Genomic DNA, 20,607 nt, shown 5'->3' with positions numbered 1-20,607 from the left:
AGATTAAAAAATTAAAAAGATGAACTTCCACAAGTAAAGCAGAGAAAGGTGGTTACCAGAGTTTGGGGGGTGGGAGGTTATGGGGTCAGGGACGGCGTGCTGTGGATCAGCCAGTGCCCAGCTGTGATCGACAGGACGGGTAACTCCAGGAGTTGTTCATAATAATGCACCGTCGATGCGCAAACAGCTGAAAGAGGAGTTGGAGTGTTCTCATCACCAAGAAGTGATGGGTTGCCCGTCTGCTGAGTGCTGGTTCCCTCATTGTACCAAGCGCCTGGTGGAAACCACACACCTCAGGGATGTGCACAGCTATTATTATTTGTCAATTCATTTTAATTTGTCCACTAGCAATTAAAATAACTATATTTAAAAATAAACAAAATGAAAATAACAACCTAAAAAAAGAAGGATCCAGCTCCAAACGTCCTCAGTGCTGAGTGTGAGGGAAGCTGTTCTGGTAGAGTGGACCCTGCGCTTGGGATCATCAGACTTGCTTCTCCTCTGCTTCACTGAGCACCCCTGGGCCAGGGCCAGGGAGAGAGGAGTCTTCCCCTAGGATGGGTGTGGAGCCAGCAGGGCACGGAGGCGCCTTATCAGTGGCTGCCTGGCCTGACGGTGGATGAGGATGTGATTTCAGCACTGACCTTCAGATTTTCCAGGGTTCAAAACATATGTCAGTTCTCAGACAGACCTGAGAACTACAGCCCTGGGGCTGGTGTCTAGGAGCACTGAGGGCTGTCAATAATCTGGCCGGGGTGCTGGGGTGGGGGCTGGGGTGTGGCCCTGTGGTGGAGTGTATGCTTAGCATGTGCAAAGCTCTGGGCTCCCCTGCTGTGTGTTTCTGGGCTCCTTGTAATTGTTCATTTTTCACTGAAATTTACAGAGGTCTCCTTTTTTTCCACCTCTGTTGACGGTCTTGAGAAATAATCCCTGGATCTCATCCCTGGTCATTTGCTATTTACCAGATTTCATGTAAGTTCACTGCTTCTATCAGTTTATGGAACTCCTGAGACTGAGGAGGTCAAATCTGACCTTGACAGTGTGCTCTGAGACCTATGTGTCTGAGGGTTGCCTCTTACCTGTCCCACCTCCACTGTCCCATTCGACTTCAGCCACACCAGCCTTTGCCATCCCTGGAACACACACCAGGCACCTCCCAGTCCCAGGACCTTGGCACTGGTTATTCCCCTTTCCTAAGATGCCCCTCCCCCAACTGCTCAGCTGAGTCCCTCCCTTCCTCACCCTGCAGATCTCTGCTCAAATGTCACCACACCAGAGAGGGTTTCCTGGATCTCCCTATTTAAAATTGCACCCCTGCCCTCTGACAACCTCTGTCTGAAAAGCACCCAGAAACCACTCTGGATGTGGGAACTCATGCAAGAGATTTTATTAAGTGAACAGGCAGAGTGTCTGCAGGGTGAGAAAGAGAGAGAAAATGAGAGAGAAAGAGAGAGAGAGAGAAAAGCTAGTGAGAGTGAGGAGAGAGAGAGAGCGAGGGAAAGCGAGGGGGGAGAGAGAGAGAGAGAGAGAGAGAGAGAGAGAGAGAAGAGCAGTGGAGCTAGTCTTAAGCAGTAGAACTTCGAGGACTAATAACAATGGACCAACGGCTGGCAAGGAGGTTCTCGGGCTAACAATCTGAACCAATTACTGGTGAGGAAGTTCCCAGGCTAGCAATCTGGCTTGTAAAGTGGTGTCGGGGAGGGAGAATAATGGTGAGCAAAATAGCAGATCTGATGCCAATATTCCTCCCTTTTTGTTTTTATAGATAGCGGGGGTGGGATGATGGTCTTTCTTCTGTAGCTTCTTCCTGCTGGTTAGGGGCAAAGAGTCTCATTCCTAAAAAAAAGAGGATTAGGCAGGGTTTTAGGTGGGAACAGAGTTTCTGGAGCGGAGGTGTCAATAGTGAATCGCAGGTCTCGTCCTTGGGTGTCAGGGGCTGATAGTCTTGAAGGAGAAGCGATTGATTGGCCGACTGGTTGGTGAACTTGTGTGTGTCCGCCAGCTGTGGAACTTGTGTGTCTGATCTCGTAGGAACTTCAGTAGGCAATTTAGCAGTCATGGTCCTGTTTAGGAAGATCTGTAGACCAATCTGAAGCTGGTGGTAGATGTGGAGGAGAGCGTCTGGGCAAATGGAAGGTGAGACCAGCGTCCGGGTCTAGGTGACAGATGGGATTCCACCTGCCTCAGTGGCAGTAGAAGAGCCCATCTGAGTCACGGCACCAACAAAAGCACCCAGAAACCACTCTGGATGCAGGAACTCACGCAAGGGATTTTGTTAAGTGGACAGGCAGAGTGTCTGCCTGCAGGGGGAGGGTGGGGAGAGAGAGAGAGAGAGGGGGAGGGAGAGAGAGAAAGAGAGAGAGAGAGAAAGAGAGAGAGAGAGAATGGACGGGGAGCTATTCTTAAGTAGTGGAATTTCGTGAGCTAATAACAATGGACCAATGACTGGCGAGGAGGTTTGCGGGCTAAAAGTCTGAACCAATGAGTAACTAGGAAGCTCACGGGCTAACAATCTGGGTTGTAAAATGGTGTGGTGGAGGGAGAATAATGACAGCAGTGAAATAGCAGATCTGATGCCAATACTATCTTTGTTTTATTTTTTTCCCCACAGTGTACAACCCAGTTCGATAGAATTTGTGCATTAGCTATTTCTTTTGCCTATTGTCTCTGCCTTCACAGCTATGTGAGAAAAGGGAGTTTTTAAAACTGATAACAAAAATTGTGTATATGTATGATGTGTAACAGGATACTTTGAAATGTGTATCGTGCAATAGCTACATCAAGCTCAGTGTGGGAGAGCCTTCCTTTACACATGTATCTTTTTTTGTCTACTCTCTAAGTAACTTTCAAGTATACATTACATTGTTATTAATGCAGTTACTCTGTTGGAGGATTCTCTCTCTCTCTCTCTCCCGGTTGGTACTGGGACTTGCACACAAGGGTGCTCTACCATTCCCAGCCCTTTTTATGTATTTATTTCTGATGTGGAGACCCTCATCAGGTTGTCCAGGCTGTTCTCTAACTTGGAATCCTCCTGCTTGGAACTCTTGAGTAGCTGGGATGACAGGCGGCCAGGATAGAGTTCTTAAAAGTACTCCTCCTATGTGAAATCTTGTATTTTTTGACTGATATTTCTCCTCCTCCACTCTAGACCCTGGCAACCATCCCTCTTCTCTCTGCAAAGCTGACTCTCTTAGGTTTAAGAGTGGTCACATAGTGTCCTTCATTCAGCCCAGCATCTCCAGGTCCATCTATGTTGTTGCAAATGGCAGAATTTCTGCTTTTAAAAGGCTGTACGGAATTCCAGAGTGTGTATCTGCCTTTTCTTTTCCCACCCAGCTGTAGAAGGCCACAGGGTGCTCGCTCACACATTGCGGCTTGGTACAGAAGTGATGTGCGCTCAACAGAAACATACTTGGAAGTTTGCATCCTGATCTTCCCGGGCTGACCTAGTACATTCACCGTTTGGACCTCCCGGCTCTGCCCAGCCTACTTTTACAGTGCTCAGAACACTTCTGCCGCACGACCGCGGAACGCAGAGCCTGTTCTGCAATAAAACGCTGAGTGACTAGTATAATTTACTGGATACTGTACGGAAAATAAAACCCAGAATGACACAGGTGCGTTGCCCCACCATGGTGAAGCGGACCGCTGCCTGTCCGGGACCAATGCGCGCTCGTGCAGTGACAGGCGGGGGAACGGTGCAGAGGAAGGCAAGCTGGTGGCACCTGGCCTGTGGGGATGCCCAACCGGACGGCCGCTGTGGAGAACCATGTGGCGACCGCCCAAGTGCCATCCTGCCGTCTGGGACGGTGACATCCTGGAGACAGGATGGTGACAATGAGCTATCGCCCTGACTGCACTGAAATGGGCTGAGCTGGTAGGATTTATGTTGTGTTCTTTTGGTTTTGTTTTATTTTTCACTCACAACACAGAAGGAAGAGAGCAGCAGCCGGAGGACAGGTCCTCCTTGCACCAGTTGGAGGACGGAAAAGGCAGTAGCGTCCTCAGCGCCTGAAAGGACACTGTCAGGTCCAGTGCCAACTCGAGTCATTGATCTCACTAAACAGACTCCAGGAAATGCCACAGCTGGTCACACGGGTCCCTTCCAAGGGCTTCCTAAGGGCAATGGTGAGATGTGATAATCCCAAAGAGGTCACCCTGAGGTCTGTGTGCAGACCTGGGGAGTCGGTGCTGCGACCGTGCGCCTACACCCAGGAAGAATTCTAAGGCTCCGAGCAGGTGCAGTGGCCACACCTGTCACCATGCCACTCGCAGGTTGGAGGCCAGCCTCAGCTACTTAGTGGGACCCTGTCTCAAGATAAAAAGTAAGAAGAACGGGGCATGTGGCTTAGTAGTAGAGTGCTTGCCTAGCATGCACGAGGCCCTGGGTTCCATCGCCAGCCCTGGGGAAACATTCTAATGCTGGCAAGAGATGGAAGGTCTCAGAGAGGACTGCAGAGGCCTCCTGTGGTGGACTTGCAGTTCCATCGTTTTGAGACTGGTCCATTTCACCGAGCCTCGAGGCTTGCTCCTGCCCAGCACCTACCAGAACTTCCTTTCTTTCGAGGCTGAGCCATGTGCCTATGTGAGGCTGGACTGCATTCTGCTTAGCCCTTCATCCAGTGACCGACGATCAGATGGTTCCATGTGGGCCTTTTGTGAATGTTGTGACTCTGAACCTGGGTGTGCAAATGTCCCTTCGAGAGCCTGTTTTCAATTCTTTGGGATGTGCTGCCAGCAGTGGGATTGCTGGGTGGCCTGGCGATTCCATTTAACTTTCTGAGGAGCCACTGCACCATGCTCTAAGCAGCTGCACTAGCCTGCCCTGGTCCCCCTTCTGCTCCATGGTGCATTCTTCAGCAGTAGCCAGAATGGTCTTAGGAGAGAAACCTCCACCCCTCCAACAAATGCTTATTGCTCACCTTCTAGGTTCTGGGATCAGGAGAGGGAACGAAGAGGTGACATTTGAGTGGAGACTGGAAGGGGGTGAGCCACTAGCCATGGCGTATCTGCTGGAAGGACGAATGTTCCAGGCAGAGGGAAGAGCAGCCTCCTGCACTCCAGCAGACGCCAACCTCCACTCCACGTTCTTATGCCCCAGCACTGCACGAGGCCGGGTGGTTCCCTAATCCCCATTCTACAGAAGAAGAGCTCCAGCTGCAGGAGGTGGCCTGCCTCCCATGCAGCTGGAATCAGAGCCCTGGAATCCGATCTCTGAGTCTGGGGCACGGAGTAGAGGCTCAGGAGAGAGGACGCCTGGTGGATGCCATCCCAAAGGCACTGCAGAGCAGGCTCCAGATATGGGGGAGGGCTGTTCCCAGACAGGAACAGGAGGAGGGAGAGTCACAGGCAGGTGTGGACAGAGATCCAAGTACGGCCTGGGAGGTGGTGGGATGGACACCTCTCTTCCTCTTGGGAATGGGAGGTGAGGCCACCAGCTAGGTGTGTTTTAGGAAAAGGGGAGAAGTCAGGTCACAGGGATTGAGAACCGGAAGGTGCGGATCAGGTTGTGGGATGTGGGGGTGGGGTGTGTTTGCCAAAAATTAGGGAAAGAATGTCCCCCGGATTTGGAGATGGTCTATGTGCACCAAACTACAGTGTCTCACATGGCCCTGCCAGCTGGAAGCCCTCTTTGTGGGCATTTGTGGCTCAAAGTTGTTCTGAAGACAGCACCCACCAGAAAGAGGCTGGGAGGCGCAGTGGCTAGGAACACACATGGTGAGATCTTACTGTCACCTGCGAAGCACCCTGAAAGCAGACTGTAGGAAGGATTTGGGGTGCAAAATGTTTATTAGTGTGTACATCAAGTGTTGATGGGTGTGGAGAAACCGGAACCCCAGGGCATTGTGGTGGGAATGTAAGATGTGCAGCCACCATGGATAATAGTATTCCTGTTCCTTAAGAAAGGGGGACACAGAATCACCATGCAGCCCAGCAGTTCCATTTCTGGGTTCAACACTAAAGAATTGAAATCAGGATCTCAAAGAGACTTGACAGAGCAGCATGGCACATAGTAACCAAAAGGTGAAGTCAATTCAAGTGTCCTTCCCTGCTGAATGGAGAAGTGGGACGGGGCTGTGCATATGGTGGAATATCATTCAGCCCTCAAAAAACAAAATCCTGGCCTGCAACAGGGGCAAACCTCCAGGATGTTATGCTCAGTGAAAGGAGCCAGGCATGGAAGGTCACATGTCATATGGCTTCGTTCATGGGGAAATTCCATAAGAGGCAAGCCATACACAGAAAGTGTATTACTGGCTTCCAAGGAGCAGGATGGAATGGTGAACCCCTGCTTCATGGGTGTGGGGCTTCCTTTAGGGGGCGATGGAATGTTCTGGAACTAGATGGGGTGGTGCTTTACAACGTGGTGAAGGTGCTAAATATCACATAATTGTTCACTTTTAAAATGCCTTCTCTTCTGTTATAGGAGTTTCAGGACAATTATATAACATTTAGAAAATGCAGAAAGGAACCAGAGTTACCTGTGATTCTATTATTTCAACACAATTACTGTTAATATCTTGTTCATTTCCTCTCTCTCTCCAAGCATAGTTGTGATCATGCCTTCTTTAAAGTCTCTTTGTCCACTTGGCTTTGCGGCACAACCTTGTCCACAACCATCATGGATCATGACTTTGTGACCTTTTACAGAGCGTTACAAAGTAACCCTGCAATTGACCTAACTAATCCTATAGTCACCTCTTTCCCCAAGATGAGATACTCATGACAAATTCATAGAATACAGGTAAGATCCCAGAGAGCTGGGTCATGTGGTACATAGTAGGTACTCAATAAAAATGTGGTATGATTTTCCTCAGCCCAATTTCCTGGTGGCAGAATTGCTGTATCAAAGATTATATCTCTGGATGAGTCTCAGGGTTCTCTGTGTCCTTCTTGCCCCCCTTTCTTCCTTTCTGTCTTGGTACTGGGAATTGAACCCAGGCCTTGGGCATGCTGGGAGAGAGCTCTACCTCCAAACTACAGCCCCAGGCCATGGGGTTCTCTTTTTCTAAACTGGACTTCAGTGTGAGTGTACAAGCAGGGTCAAAAAAGCCTCTTAGTGACCTGCCCTGGTGCTCCTCCTGGGCCCTCCGGCGGGCGGTGCTGTTACTGCGGCCTGTCAGGTCCGCTGTTTCATTTTGTGTGGCACTTGTTGCTATTGCGGCTGTCTTTATTGCCCTCCCCATCCCGCCATGTTTACTGCCAGTTTCCTGCCACCGAGACATCAGCTCTACCAACAAGGATGTCCGCATCCTAAGCCCAGGAGCTCGTGAGCGTGAGTGCAGCAGGTCCCACGGCAAAGGGGAATTAGATGGCCCAGGGTAATGGCAAGGGTCCTTACCTGTGGCCGAAGCAGGCAGGAGAGGGAGAGCCAGAGGTCGGGAGGTGTGGCTGGAGCCGGACCCCAGGGACACAGGTGCTTCTGGAAGCTGGAAGGGGTCTGGGACACCACCCGCCCTGCAGACACCTGGATTTTAACTCAGGGGGCCTTCACTGGACTTCTGGCCTCCAGAGGGGTAGGGTGATGATCCTGCACAACAGCCGGACTGTGACCGTGGTCCTGTGAGTTCATAACGGGGCTGGGAAATTCCTGCCCCCTAGTGACATGTGGCCACGGCGACCTTGTAATGCAACACCTTCAGCTCCTGTTCATGGTGATGCTGGCGTAAACAGGGTCACTGTGCTGCCCGTCAGGTGACAGTGTGACTGTGCAGTTACGGACAGCATGCAGCACTTGACAATGAGCCATGACGTCTCTGGTTTCCATGTCACTGAACTGTGTGTGTGTGTGTGTGTGTGTGGGGTGGGCAGCTAGGGATTGAACCCAGGCTGCTCTACCACTGAGCTACGCCCCCAGCCCTCTTTATTTTTTATTTGGAGACCGGGTCTCACTAAGTTGCCCAGGCTGGCCTCAAACATGTGATCCTCCCCTATCGTCCTTCCAAGTTGCTGGGAGGACCAGCGAGCGCCACCATGCCTATCTACACTATATTTTTATTGTTATTTTAGGGTATCCTCCTATTTTTCCTTTTTAAAATGTACTGTAAAAACAGTATGCTGTGTTGGGCTGGCAGCATCCTCCCATGAACACGTCGACCTGGTCTTAGATGGCCTCCAGGTGCCTAGTCCAGCCAGGGACCTGCTCCATCCAGGTTTGTGCAGGACACTCTACGGTTTTGGCACGATGACGAAATTGCCTGATGATGCCTTTCTCAGAATGCATCCCCGGCATCAAGTGACGCGGGGCTGTGTCACGTCACCACGTTTGTGGTAGTGTGTCACAGCAGCCACGGGAACCCTCTCTGCTTGTGTCCCCGTCAGAGCTCAGTGAACATCTGATACATATGGTGGGAGGGTGACCTCGGGGCTAGGACCTGGGGAGGAGTGGGGAGCTGGTGAACCCCAAGCCAGAGGGGCCAGGTGCCGGGTGGGCTCTAGCCCAGGTACCCTCAGCCCTGGGGATGGGGAGGTCAAAGTTCAAGGTGAGAGCTGACCGGCGTCATCCACATGGACATAGACTGGAATCAGGAGAGGCACCTCCTGATCAATTTCCTTACCCCATTTGCTGTGTTGACTGCATCTCAAGGACACAGGTGGCACAAGGCACCTGAGACGTGCCATTGGACATCCTTTTTAAATTTTCTAATTAGTAGGCTTTATTTTGTAAAGCTCCTTTGGGTTTATGGAGAGTACAGAGGTCCCCCCTCTTCCCCCACTCTACTCTTCTCAGCGTCTCCTGACGGCCGATGGACCCTTGCTGAGACACCATTAGTAACCAGGGGATTCGCTCTCCGCGTTGGCCATTCTGTTTTGGCAAACACACAGGACGTGTCCACCAGCACAGCGTCCACTGCCTTCGGGGGTTTGTTTTTTTCCAGAATGTCACAGAGTTGGCATCCTAGCCTTTTTAAACTGCCTCCTCTCTCTTAGCAATTTGTATTCACATTTTCTCCTTTGAAAGCCTGTGATAAAATGTGTGTCGTATGAGTTTACCACTTAAATGTCCAAGTGCTTCCTCCTCTCCCCACACTGAAGCTCTGCCCCTTCCACACCAGCTCTGTCCCCTCCCTGCCCTGCGTTCACCGTGCTGCTTCCTGTCTCTGTGGCTCCGCAACTCCAGGGACCTCCTGTGAGTGGACCCTGCAGCCTGCGTCCTTCTGTGTCTGGTGCACTTTACTGAGCACCACGTCCTCAGGTCCATCCAAGTCGTAGCAGGAGCCAGGGCTTCCTTCCTTTCCTTGTGGCTGAATGATAATCTGTTGCAGGCATGTGCCACGTTCTGTCAATGGACATGACTGTCCGCCGCTCGCAGCCCCTGCAGATGCCGCTCTGAGCCTGTTGAGTTCCTGCCTCCAGCCCCTTGGTGAAGAGGCTCAGAGGTGGAAGTGCTGGTTCATATGGTGACGCTATCTTTAATTTTCTGTGTCCTTCTTTAAGCTGTTGGCTTTAGTAGGTGATCTACAACCCCCACCTAAGCTGCTCTTTCTGGAATTTCTTTGGTTAAGCACAGACAGAACATGGGAGCAGCTCCTCAGTACCCTCTGCTTGGTACCTGGGTAGAGTCTATTTTTCCTCCTTGTGGACTTGAACTCACCCTTGACCCTGCGGGACCTGCACTCCCTTCCTAACGCTTTGCTCATATTTTCATGAGGTCCTTTCCCGCTGGAGAGCATCCAGGTTGTCACCACGTCTGCGGTGACCTCACGCTGAGCCAGGGCTTTCCTTCTGGCCACTGATCCCTTCCCAATTCTATGTTCTTCTAGTTCATTCGGTGCTTTAAATTTGGCCCTCACAAATTATATTTAAATGAACTTCTAGGTCTATGTTTAAAAATCCATTCATGAGAGATTATGGATTTCCCTCTGAAGTTGCCAATTTCCGCCCCCCCCCACTCTTTTTATTGAATAATGGTGTTGGGGGGCTGTTTCCTCTTTCCAACTGCCTGGGAGGTACTTTCAAAAATAAATTATTAAAATTGGAGTCTCCTTTTAAGATTATTTCTCTGGTAGGTTGATTCAATAGCCTATACTAGTGCCTATTTAACTGATCTCAGCTTTATACGATTTAAACACCTGGAGATATTATTGCCTTTTCCAAATACACTTTTGATGGACACCCCTTGTTTTCTTTCTGTGGTGCTGAGGATGGACCCAGGGCCTCTTCTATGCTAGGCAAGTGCTCTACCACTGAGCTGCACCCCCAGCCCTCTTTCTTCCCCATCCTGACTTAATTATTCGTTTAGGCTGATGATTCTTAGCTGTGCATAATTTTTTTCCCTCAGGGTACATTTGGCAATGTCTGGAGATATTTTTGGGAGTCGCATCTGGGGCCATGCTGCCAGCATGTGAAGGACAGAGACCAGGGAGGCTGCTGAAGGTTCTAGAATGCATAGGAAAACCCTCTACCCCAGAGGGTCATCTGGCCCTAAATGTCCACACCTCAGGCTAGATGAATTTCAGGATAATTTTCTATATTCTTTTAGATATAGATTTTGATTTGCTTTGGATTTATTTTTGCAGGGAGGGAGAGGGATGGCTCATGTACAAAATTCTGATCTTCTACCCAGAAATAAGTCATATTTCTTTATTTATTCAAGTTTTACTTTGTTTTTCTATTAAGCATTATAATAAAAAAAATGGGTTGGAGCCATTACTGTTACATTTTTTCCACTGTATTTTATCTTATGTCACTTTGTAGCTATGGTGATCTTATTCTAAAAAAGTACGGCTTTCATATGCTGAGTTTTAAAAGCAAATTAATACACATGGTTGAAACAATTTAAGCGATGAAAGGATTGCTAGTTTCTTTGCATGCATCACAAGAGATTCCATGATTCTAGAACTATCTATAAATATGTATGTGTTCGTGTGTGTTGCAGTACCTCCTCCCCTTTTAAAGCTACAAATGGTAGCTTCTATTTACCCGATCCTTAATTAAATGATTTTCATATATAATATACATTTTGGAGGTTTTCATCTCTAGTCTTGTAGATTTAGCTCATTCTTTTCTTAAAAGGTCATGGAATTCCACTGAATGTTATCCAATATTTACTTATGTTGGAAAAGCAATTTTACTTTAATTTTGAAATCTTTCATAATAGTTATCTTTAAGAGATCATTTTTTTTCTTTCTTGTTTTTTGGTGCTGGGTGGGGATGGAACCTGGGCCTTGTGCATGCTAGGCAAGTGCTCTGCTACTGAGCCCCAACAAGCAGTTGAACTGCTCATAATCCAATTCAGAAAACCCACCCTACAGTTGTCCATATGATCCTGGATGGAGAAAAAAAAATTGGGGGGGGGGGCTCCATACAGTTAAGAATCAATATCTTGGCAGAGGATTAGATCACCCAGAGTTTTCTGAAGCAAAGAAAATAGAAATGGGAGGGGAGAGGGGTGTGGGAGAGAAGAAGAAGAAGGAGGAGGAGGAGGAGGAGGAGGAGGAGGAGGAAGAGGAAGAGGAGGAGAGGAGGAGAAAGAAAAGGAAGGAGGGGAGAGAAACAGAGAAAGAGAGAGGGAAGGAGAGAGGGAGGAAGAGAGGGAGGGAGGGAGAGAGGGAGGGAGGGAGACAGGGAGGGAGAGAGAAAGAAATTTTCCACCTAGATGCAACTGCATCTCTTGGCGGTGGGAAAGGGTCTTGTACATTTGCAACAATGAAACACTGTTTCATTGAAAGTGTTTACATGGCTTCCATCTCCATCTCCAGAAAAGGCCCTGGGAGGAGGGAGCTGGGAAGACAGGCAAATCCCACAGCAGGGAGGACCCAAGACACGTTGGGCTTCTTTTATACTTTTTGCCTGACTGAGGCACAAACAGTTGTGTGGCAACCTTTCATCTTCTAGGACGTTTATTGGTTTGGTCCAGTTAACTCTCTGGGATAAAGTCTGGGGCTGGGCTGGCTCCATGATACAGCTCTTGCCTAGTGTGTGACCGACGCCTTGCGTTCTAGCCCCAGCACCACAACCAACCAACCAACCAACAATGAAAAGATGAAATCTCAAGGGCCCATTCCTAAGAAGCCAGAGGAAGCAGATCATCCAGAAAGTCCTGTGGGTCCCACAGTGAAGCTCCAAAAAGTGTGGATTCAAGTTGAGCTTCAAGACGAGGAAGGAGGGCTGGGTCTGATTGTTCCAAACCAAGGGATGATGCAGTTTCATTCAACTATAAAAGTGCGAAGGTCTATGCGCCACAAGGATGGACCTCAAAAACATCCTGCTAAATGAAAGTGGCTGGTCACAAGAAGCTCAGGTGTTGGGATTGCACCATGAGCGACATCCACCACAGGTGAATCTGCAGTGATGGGAGGGGATGGAGGGGGAGGGAGGAGCCGTGCTCTGTGGGCACAGGCCTCGGGTGGGGCCGTGGGAAGCCTGTGAAGGAGGCAGGGCACAGTGTGGGTGTTGAGGGTGGGAAGGCCACTTGCCGGCACACTGCAAAATGGCTAGGAGGGCAGACTGGGCTGGAGGAGCCTCTCAGCCTGGGCACGCATGCTCAGCAAGCTCAGTGTGCTGGTTTCCAGCCCAGTGCTGCAGAAACAAACAAGCAAAAAACAAAACAAGATCAATTCTACATTATGTGTATTTTACCAAAATACAAAAATTGAAGAAAAGCAAAACGCCAGTGGATTTCAAAAGAACTAGGAATGGGGAGATTTTAGGAATAGGAGAAGCCGGGTGCAATGTTGTGCACCTGTGGTTCCAGCTATTCAGGAGGCAGAGGCAGGAGAATTGCTAAAATTCTGCCCAGGAGTTCAAGGCTAGCCTGGGCAATACAGTGAGACCCCATTTCTAAAAAAATAAAAAATAAAAGAGCTCTGTGAAAATGTTGGAATACACCCATCAGGGAGCAGAACAGGTAGACAACACATGATGTAAGTTAAAAGACACATTTCCTCACACCAATTTCATACCCTGCCTTTATATCCCCCAAGTTCCAAAAATGGGAAAAACAAAGCCCATGGAGAAAATATAGAAGAATATTGCACGTGGTTATACTAACTTGTCCATGCAAATCATATAGGAGAGGTTGAAGAAGAAACAAAAGACACCAAGCAAGGAAAATTTAAAGTATTTGAACTGATTGGGTGTTTTGAAAGAATGTGAAGGTCTCCACATTTCTTGGGAAAAGGGTATTTAGGTTATTATGGTATTTGCTGCCATAAATATTTCTGTGAAGCTGCTCTGGACATGCACAGGAGTGGATCTGTGCAGCACAATACATGGTTAACCCACTTTAAGTCAGCGACATGGGGAGCTGAGGTCTCACAAGCTTCACATAGTGTCACCAGTTCTCCTGAAGGCTGGGAATTCTGGCATATCTTTAATTATGAAGATGACTGCATCATTTTACAAATTTAAATCCTCTTCCATTTTTTTGTATTTGGTTTCTATGAGCTGCCTATTCCTGTTTTTTTTTTTTTGCCATTTTAATTTTGATAAACAGGGGTTTTATACTTTTTTCTCATTGAAGAAACTGATCACTGTGCCCTCTGTGTTAACATAATATAATGTACGTCCTTTATCTGCTCCATTTGTTGCATGTTTTAAATTTTTATTTTTTAAAATTTTACTTTATTGCACCTTCTTGATTATACATGACAGTAGAATCCATTTCGATAAAATTATACAAGCCTACGATCTATCTTATTCTAATTAGTGCATATTTTTTCACTTTGAGAAATCTCTTGATTTGATATGTGAGTTTTTTGGGGGGCTATTTATATAATCTTAATTTTTGCATAGCCATATTTGTTATTTTAAAATTTTAAATTGGGGGTGGAAGTCTTCCTTAGGAAAATCTTCCCCACTCTGAAATTATAAAGAAAAATTTCCACGCCATAGGGGTCTTACGGATTTCGTGTTTGGACAACTGTGGAGTCCATCAAACCATTCTCAGTGTCACGGAGCTACTGACACGTCCTGTGTCCCTGAATCACTACTTCAGTGACCTCTACCAATAGTCCTACTGCTGAACCCTTGCTGCACTCCTGGCCCATTAGTCACTGGATCTGGATGCTGTATCCTTTTAATCTTCTGCCTGGCCCTATGAGGAAATAATAATCATAAATTTATTATTATTATTATTATTATTATTATTATTATCATCATCATCATCATCATCATCATCAGTCAGCTCTTGATCCTGGGGTCTGCTCGGCAGGAGTGAGATCGGCATGCAGATTTCCCCCTCCTCTCTCCTAAATGTACTGTCTTAAAATCAGGTTTCCATAACAACGCTGGGATCAGGAGTGATATTTGTTTTCCTACTGCAGGAGATGGGAAGCAGCTCCATCCAGGGAGACTGGACACAGGGACCTGCCACAGAAAGATGCCCAGGGCAGGAGGACGAGGCACAACAGAAGTCCAGCATTGGCTGCCTGTATCCACAGGCTATGGAACGGTCTGTCCCTCTTTCGACATATATTCAGAGCACAGAATGCTTTAACACCAGAAAGAATCCAATCTGTAAAAAACAAAGGAAAAGCCCCCAAGCCATTATTTTTTTCAGAACCTATGCCAACATTACATCTCTTTATCCCAACACCGTCAGTATTTATTTATTAACACCACGAATATTCTCTTACATATCCTAATTCAGTGATCAAAATTAATATTGCTACAAGCCATTATCTAAACCACAGACGTTTGGGGGTTATTCTTAATTGTCTCAGTAATGTCTTTCAGTACCAAAGAAAGTCCAGGATCGACTTTGGTCACTTGCACAGGTGGTGTCTGGCAATTTTCCCCATTCTGGAGTTGATATTTTTCCTTTTCTGTTATTGACAGGCACAGTTGCACAGTTACTCGCTCTGCTCAACCACAGACCCAGTCTATGTCAGTGGATCTAGAAGTTTATAACAGGGCTGAAAAATTCCTGTTGCCCCGTATTTTGACTGTATGTTCGATGCTTAGATACATTTAGATACACAGCTCACTACTGTGCTACCATTTGCACGACTCAGTGCAGTGACATTCTGCATAGGAGCAGCGGGCTCCACCAGATAGTCTAGGTGTGTGGTCTGTGACCCCTCTAGGTTTGGCAGATACGCTCCCTGTTTTTGGCTTGGGGACAGAATCACCTCAGAACATGTCCTTGTTGTTAGCTGATGCATGACTGTGTTTTGTAGAGCGCATCTTAGGGACTATGTGATGATCCTGTTACTCTTCATGGAAGTTAAAAGAAAGTTGGAGGAGGAGGAGTAGGAGGAGAAAAGGGGGGAGGAAGAGGAATAAGAAAGGAGGAGGAGAGGAAGAGGAGAGGGGGAGGGGGAGGAGGGAGGAGATGGAAAGCAAATATTAATATGGAACATTCCTGTTTTGCACCTTCCAGTTCTGCCCAAGGCTTAGGTTTCTCCTTTTCCCCTTTGTACAGCTATGGTGCCTCTGGGCCTTTGCAAATGCTCTTCCCTGTACCTGGAACTCTTCCCTGGTAACTCTGGCTCCTCTTCAGTCATCGAATTTCAGCTCGAACTTGCTTCCTCTGCAGGTCCTTCCCACCCCGCCCTTTCAGCTCATCACATACATGATTATTTAATGCCGCCTCTCTTGTTTGCTCTACAAGGAAATGGATCATGTTTATTTTGCTTACTGTAAATCCCTTGTTACTTACTGCTTATTGATTCTTCCACTCAACAAATATTTATTAACCAACGGATATGTCAGGCACTGGGGGTAAAGTAGTGAACAAGACTGACAAGATTTCTATCCTTCCAGGGGAGAGAAGATGATCCACAAAATAGTGAATCTGGTGGCAGAGGTAAGCTAAACAGGATGAAAAGGACAGGGGAAGGTAACAGAAGCACCAAAGGGGTGGGTATGATTTGTGAACTGAGGTCCGGATGGGTCACTGGAGCAGAAGGTGAAGCAGGGTTGAAGTGTTACAGGGCAGGGTCAAGGCCATGACGCAGGAATAGGTTTGGCATGTGGGAAGAACAGCTCCTGGCAAGCCAATATTTGTTTAATAAAGAGAAGATTGAATGCCTTGGGTCTTGGGTTGTGTCGGGCGCTTTCCCAAGTTGTATTTCCTGTGCACCTCATCAAATCTGGCATGCGGGTGCATCAAACCAGCCTGCTGGTTGAGCAGACCCGGAGGTGGCAAATTCGTTCAAGACTGCACAGGAAGTGAGGGGTAGAGGGACTGCCTGCCCACTTGGTGCTGGCTTTCCTATATTTAAGGTCTCTTCCCCGACCCCTGCCGCAAGATGAGTTGGCCATTGTCATTCCGGTTGTTCCTAGACATTCAGACATAGGGACTGGTGTGCGTGTTGAAGACTTGAGTGTGGCCACCTGCCCTCTCTCGGAGATCTCTAGAGCTTCGTTTATTTTTTTAGGGATTTCGGTATATGCCCTGGCGTCAGTTCTTCAATTTGAATGACAGGTCGTGACGAGAGACCCAGGCCACGGAATAGAAGGAGCACACAGAACTGTGGACACGTGGCTGTCCCCAGGAGCCTGGCGTGGGTCAGGCTGCTGGGCGGGGACGCCCGCGGGAAGGACTTCTGGGGCGCCAACTAGCTCTGGGACCGCGGCTGGCAGGCAGTACTCGGCGAATGAAACACTGCTCGCCTGGGCTGCAGAATTTAAGGGAGGGCCCCCAAACCGAGACACCAAGAAAAAGAATATTTTAAGGCCAGATTTAAAACAATTAAAATGAATTCCCCAAAGCCACGGTAAACAAAATAGCAATACGGTAAAGAAAGGATCCATTTGGTTGTGTCGGGCATCTGGGGAGACCCCAGGGTCTGATATTGAAGAATTGGGGCTGTTTGGGGCGCTCGGGCCGAGCGGCGATCTGGGGCGCCCCCTGGGCGGGGCGCGGGGCCCGGCACCGGGAGGAGGACAGATGGGGCGGGGCGGAGCCAGGCCTCGCCTCCCTTCGCCGGTCTTCCCTCCCCCTCCCCGGGGCCTCTCCCGGGCGCCCAGTCCCTTCCCAGACACATTCCGCGCCGCCTTTTCCCGCGGTCCAAACGGGGCCCAGCTGACGGGCCGCGTTGTTTACGGGCTCCAGCAGCCCTTGCTCCCGCCGCCCGCCCGCCGCCCGCCACCCGCCAGCCCAGGTGCCCGCCCGCCTGTCCGCGCGCCCCTCTGTCCGCGCGTCCCTCTGTCCAGGCGTCCGCAGATCGCGGTCCAGAGCGCGCGGAGCGGAGATCCGCGAGGCCGGGGCGCAACGAGGAGCTTCTGGGCCTTGAGATCGAGGGACCGGGCCCGAGTCGCCGTGGCCGGGGGGTCGGGACCGCCTCCTCCCTGCCGCGCCACCGCTTTTGTAGCGGCCGAAGCCGCGCGCACGCCCCGGGGCTGTCTCAAGGGCCCTGTCGCGTGGGGGCTGCGGCCAACAAGTCACCCGCGTGGAAGAGAAGGACGCGTAGCCTCCAGCGCCTCTCCGATAGCCGCCTCGGAGCATGACCCCCGCGGCCCGGCTCCGCGCGCTCTGATCCGCCGAGACCCCGCGCTCCCGCAGCCATGGGCGCCGGGGGCCGGCGGGGGGCGGCGGCCGCGCCGCTGCTGGTGGCCGTGGCCGCGTTGCTGGTGGGCGCCGCGGGCCACCTGTTCCCGGGAGAGGGTGAGTCTCGGGTGTGGAAGTGGGCTGGGGGCACCGCGGTGGGGAGGGGGACCCCCGACCCAAATAGAGCCTCCGCTAGGGACTGAGAACCCTCTCCGGGGAGGGGGGGGGGACGGTGGCGGGGACCGTCGCTGGGGCCTCGCAGGGGGCGGGAGGCTGCTGACCTTGGCTTTTGCCCGCTGTGCTCGCGGCTCCGTGCCCCGCGTGCCCGACCCGGGCCTGAGGAACCTTGCCCCAGTGCCCGCCCTGCCGCCGGCGCCTCTCCGGAGCGCGCCTCCGAACTGTGTCTGGCCCCTCGCGAGCCCAGCTTGCCCCGGGGAGGTGACACGCGTCCTCTCTGGGTCGTCTCTGGAAAGTGGGGTCACTGTGTCGGGACAGCTTGGGACAGCCAAGCGCCCTAGCAAGCCCATATGGTTTGGAGCCAAAGCGCAGGGGGCCCCCCTGGTGGGTGACGCTCAGGCTTTTGGTGGGGAATTTTAGAAACCCACTGCCCTGGCTCCTTGGCTGTAGATCCGGGGCCACCCGTGTTTACACTTCTGCTTCCAGATGTTCAGAGGCGAACTCTAAACCTTTGGCAGCAGCAGTTATAGTAGCAGTAGCGGCGGTTTTTCATCAAGATTATTATAATTAGTATCACCCTATGCCACTGGGCTGCTTAGTCTTATCTCTCTGGACCCTGGGTGGCCCCTGGAGCCTGATACTGTTGTGCACCCATTCAGGGAGCGGTAAATCGGGGCTCAGGCTGGGTACATAATTCCCCGAGAGGGAGGACTTGAACCTGTGTCTGTCCCACTAGGCTGTGGACTACTCTCTCCCTTGTCTTTGGACACCCAGATCCACTCCTACCCCTCAGCTTGTCCTTGCTGAAGGGGTCCTTGACCTTGAGTGAATCTCTAGCTCTGGCATTCTCTGGTGTCTCTCCTGGATGTCCCAGTGTGGGGACAGAGGGAAACCCCAATCCCCATGTCCTCTGGGGGCTTGGTAGCAGGTGCCTTTCTGGTTTTGGTACAAAAATTGAAGAATCATGTAAGAGAATATAGCTAGGGTTTCCCACCCTGGGGTCTGAAGTCCTCTTAAAAAATATCTGCTGAGTTACTGCTTCAGATTTCCTCATAAAAGGAATTTCATCATGGAGAGGAAGGGGTCAGGGAGGGAATTGAGGCTCCTAAAATTCACTGACGGAGAATGAGTTACATGAGACAGCAGTGACTGTGGAGTTGACCAACCCCGGTGACTGAGCGGCTGTGCTGATTGCACAATGTCTATAAGCCCCAAGGGTCTGGTATGCAGTAGGTGCTCAGTGAAGGGCGGCAGTTGGTTTGGGTTCTTGTTAAGATAGTGCAAGCTGACTTGTTAGAGGTATGCCAAGCTTCCCGGGTGTGCGCCCTTGCCTGTGTAGGTGTGGTTCCCTGCTCTTCTGTTCCTTGTGCTGTAGTAATTGTGGGTCCGTGCCTGGGCTTTCAGGGATCAGTAAGTGCATGTGCCGTTTCTTTGCATATGTACCATTTCCCCCAGGACAGGGGCCTGGGTTGATTGGTTTGGCACTGCATTTCTAGAGCAGTGCTTGGGGCTTAGTAGGTGTGCAGTAAAGACCTGTGAATGGGCCACTGGGGGTGGCACCATCTGGGTCTCTGTGGCATATTTGTCATTTAGGAAGCACCTTATCCTGTGGAAGATGTATGCACTGTGCGATTATTGTCCCAGCGGTTCCTCAGCACCACCCTGGAGGTGGGGTGAGTCTCGCCTGTTCACAGGCAGGGAAAGAAACTCCCTGAGGCCTCCAGCCAGCTCGGAATCCCCCCATCTGGCTCCGGAGCCTTGGCTTCTCAGCAAACAGTCCCTCTTTTGGATCTGAGCCTCCCCGCCCCTGCTTTGGGGTTTAATGGTTAACAAAATCCTATCAAATAAATGAGATGTGATGCCTCTCAGAGGCTTGGGGAGGGGCAAGGAACTTTCCAGATCATTAATCTGCACTGCCAACCAATACAGTGGAGTGTGGAGGGAAACCGGCGCGACTCCGAAGGAAGGCTTTTGGAGCCGTCCTGGGCTCCTGCTGGCTCTTCCTTGTTGCCCTGGACTGAGGGCTGGTGTCCTTCTCCATTTCGGGCTCCTCCTGGACCTCCTCCCTGCGATGCAGATCTCCTGGCAGTCCGTCATTCCTGATGCTGGCTTCTTGCCTCTCATTCAGGGAGATCTTTGGGGGGAGCCCCCGGGGACCCACCCCACCCCACTCCATTGACTTCCATTCTCATCTGCTTCAAGCGGTCTTCTCAACCTCAGCATTTGGGGTTGGTCGGCTCTCGGTGGTAGGGGCCCGTCCTGGGCACTGTAGCGTGTGGAGCAGCCTCCCAGTCTCCTCCCACCTTAGGGTCGGGGGCCCCCTTCCCCAGGCATGGCAAGGAAGGATGTGGCCAGCTGTCTGCAGACACGCCCACGGACCCTGGCTCTTCCCTCTTTGTTCAGTAATCTTCATTCACCCACAGCCTGCCTATCAGTGCTCAGCACCCTGGGTCATGGTGCCCACCCCTGCCCTCTGGCCTTCCCCTCACCCTCCCCTAGCAGGCCCTGGACGCTCTTGCTGTCTCACCTTTCAGCCACCGTGTCTGGCATGGTCTCTGACCTCCCAGTCCCACCTCCTCCATCTTGACCTCAGCTAACCCTGGGGTTTGACACTGCTCTGCGCCTCCTGTGTCTCCGCCTAGTGCCTGGCTTTCCCTTCTCTCTGTTCCCTCCTGCCCAGGCGGGTGCCCACGGCTCTTCCTAGAGAGCCAGACTGTCTTCACAGCCTCCTGTCAATGGATTTGACATCTAGTCCGACTCCTAGAACAGGAGTCCTACCGCCTGTCTGCACACAGTTTTGTGGGCACGGGCCCAAGCTTGTTTATTTCTCATCGAGGGCCGCTTTGTGCCCTAATGGCAGAGTTAAATAGTTTCAACAACAACAACAACACATTTACACATAGGCTCTTCCCTGAAAGGGTGCTGATCCGTAGTCTGGACCAAACTTCTTAAAATGCTTTAAAACATTCTTAGTGTTTTTGCAGTGCCGA

At 50.5% G+C, this 20,607-nt stretch overlaps 1 protein-coding gene across 4 annotated transcripts in view; it reads left to right on the top strand.

The window, feature by feature from the left end:
* Nucleotides 1-16,943: 16,943 nt before the first annotated feature.
* The window catches only part of Insr (insulin receptor), a 132,957-nt gene continuing 129,293 nt past the window's right edge, over nt 16,944-20,607 (top strand). For all 4 annotated transcript variants that reach the window (XM_047530737.1, XM_047530736.1, XM_047530735.1 and 1 more), the window contains exon 1: nt 16,944-17,557. In XM_047530737.1, the coding sequence (XP_047386693.1) occupies nt 17,458-17,557 (100 nt within the window). In that variant the 5' untranslated portion in view covers nt 16,944-17,457. The remainder of the gene's footprint in view (nt 17,558-20,607) is intronic.

The sequence above is a fragment of the Sciurus carolinensis genome, chromosome 17 (genome assembly GCF_902686445.1).
Source record: "Sciurus carolinensis chromosome 17, mSciCar1.2, whole genome shotgun sequence".
Lineage (NCBI taxonomy): Eukaryota > Metazoa > Chordata > Mammalia > Rodentia > Sciuridae > Sciurus > Sciurus carolinensis.
The sequence above is the reverse complement of the archived record's forward strand: the minus strand, read 5'-3'. Positions and strand labels throughout refer to the sequence as shown.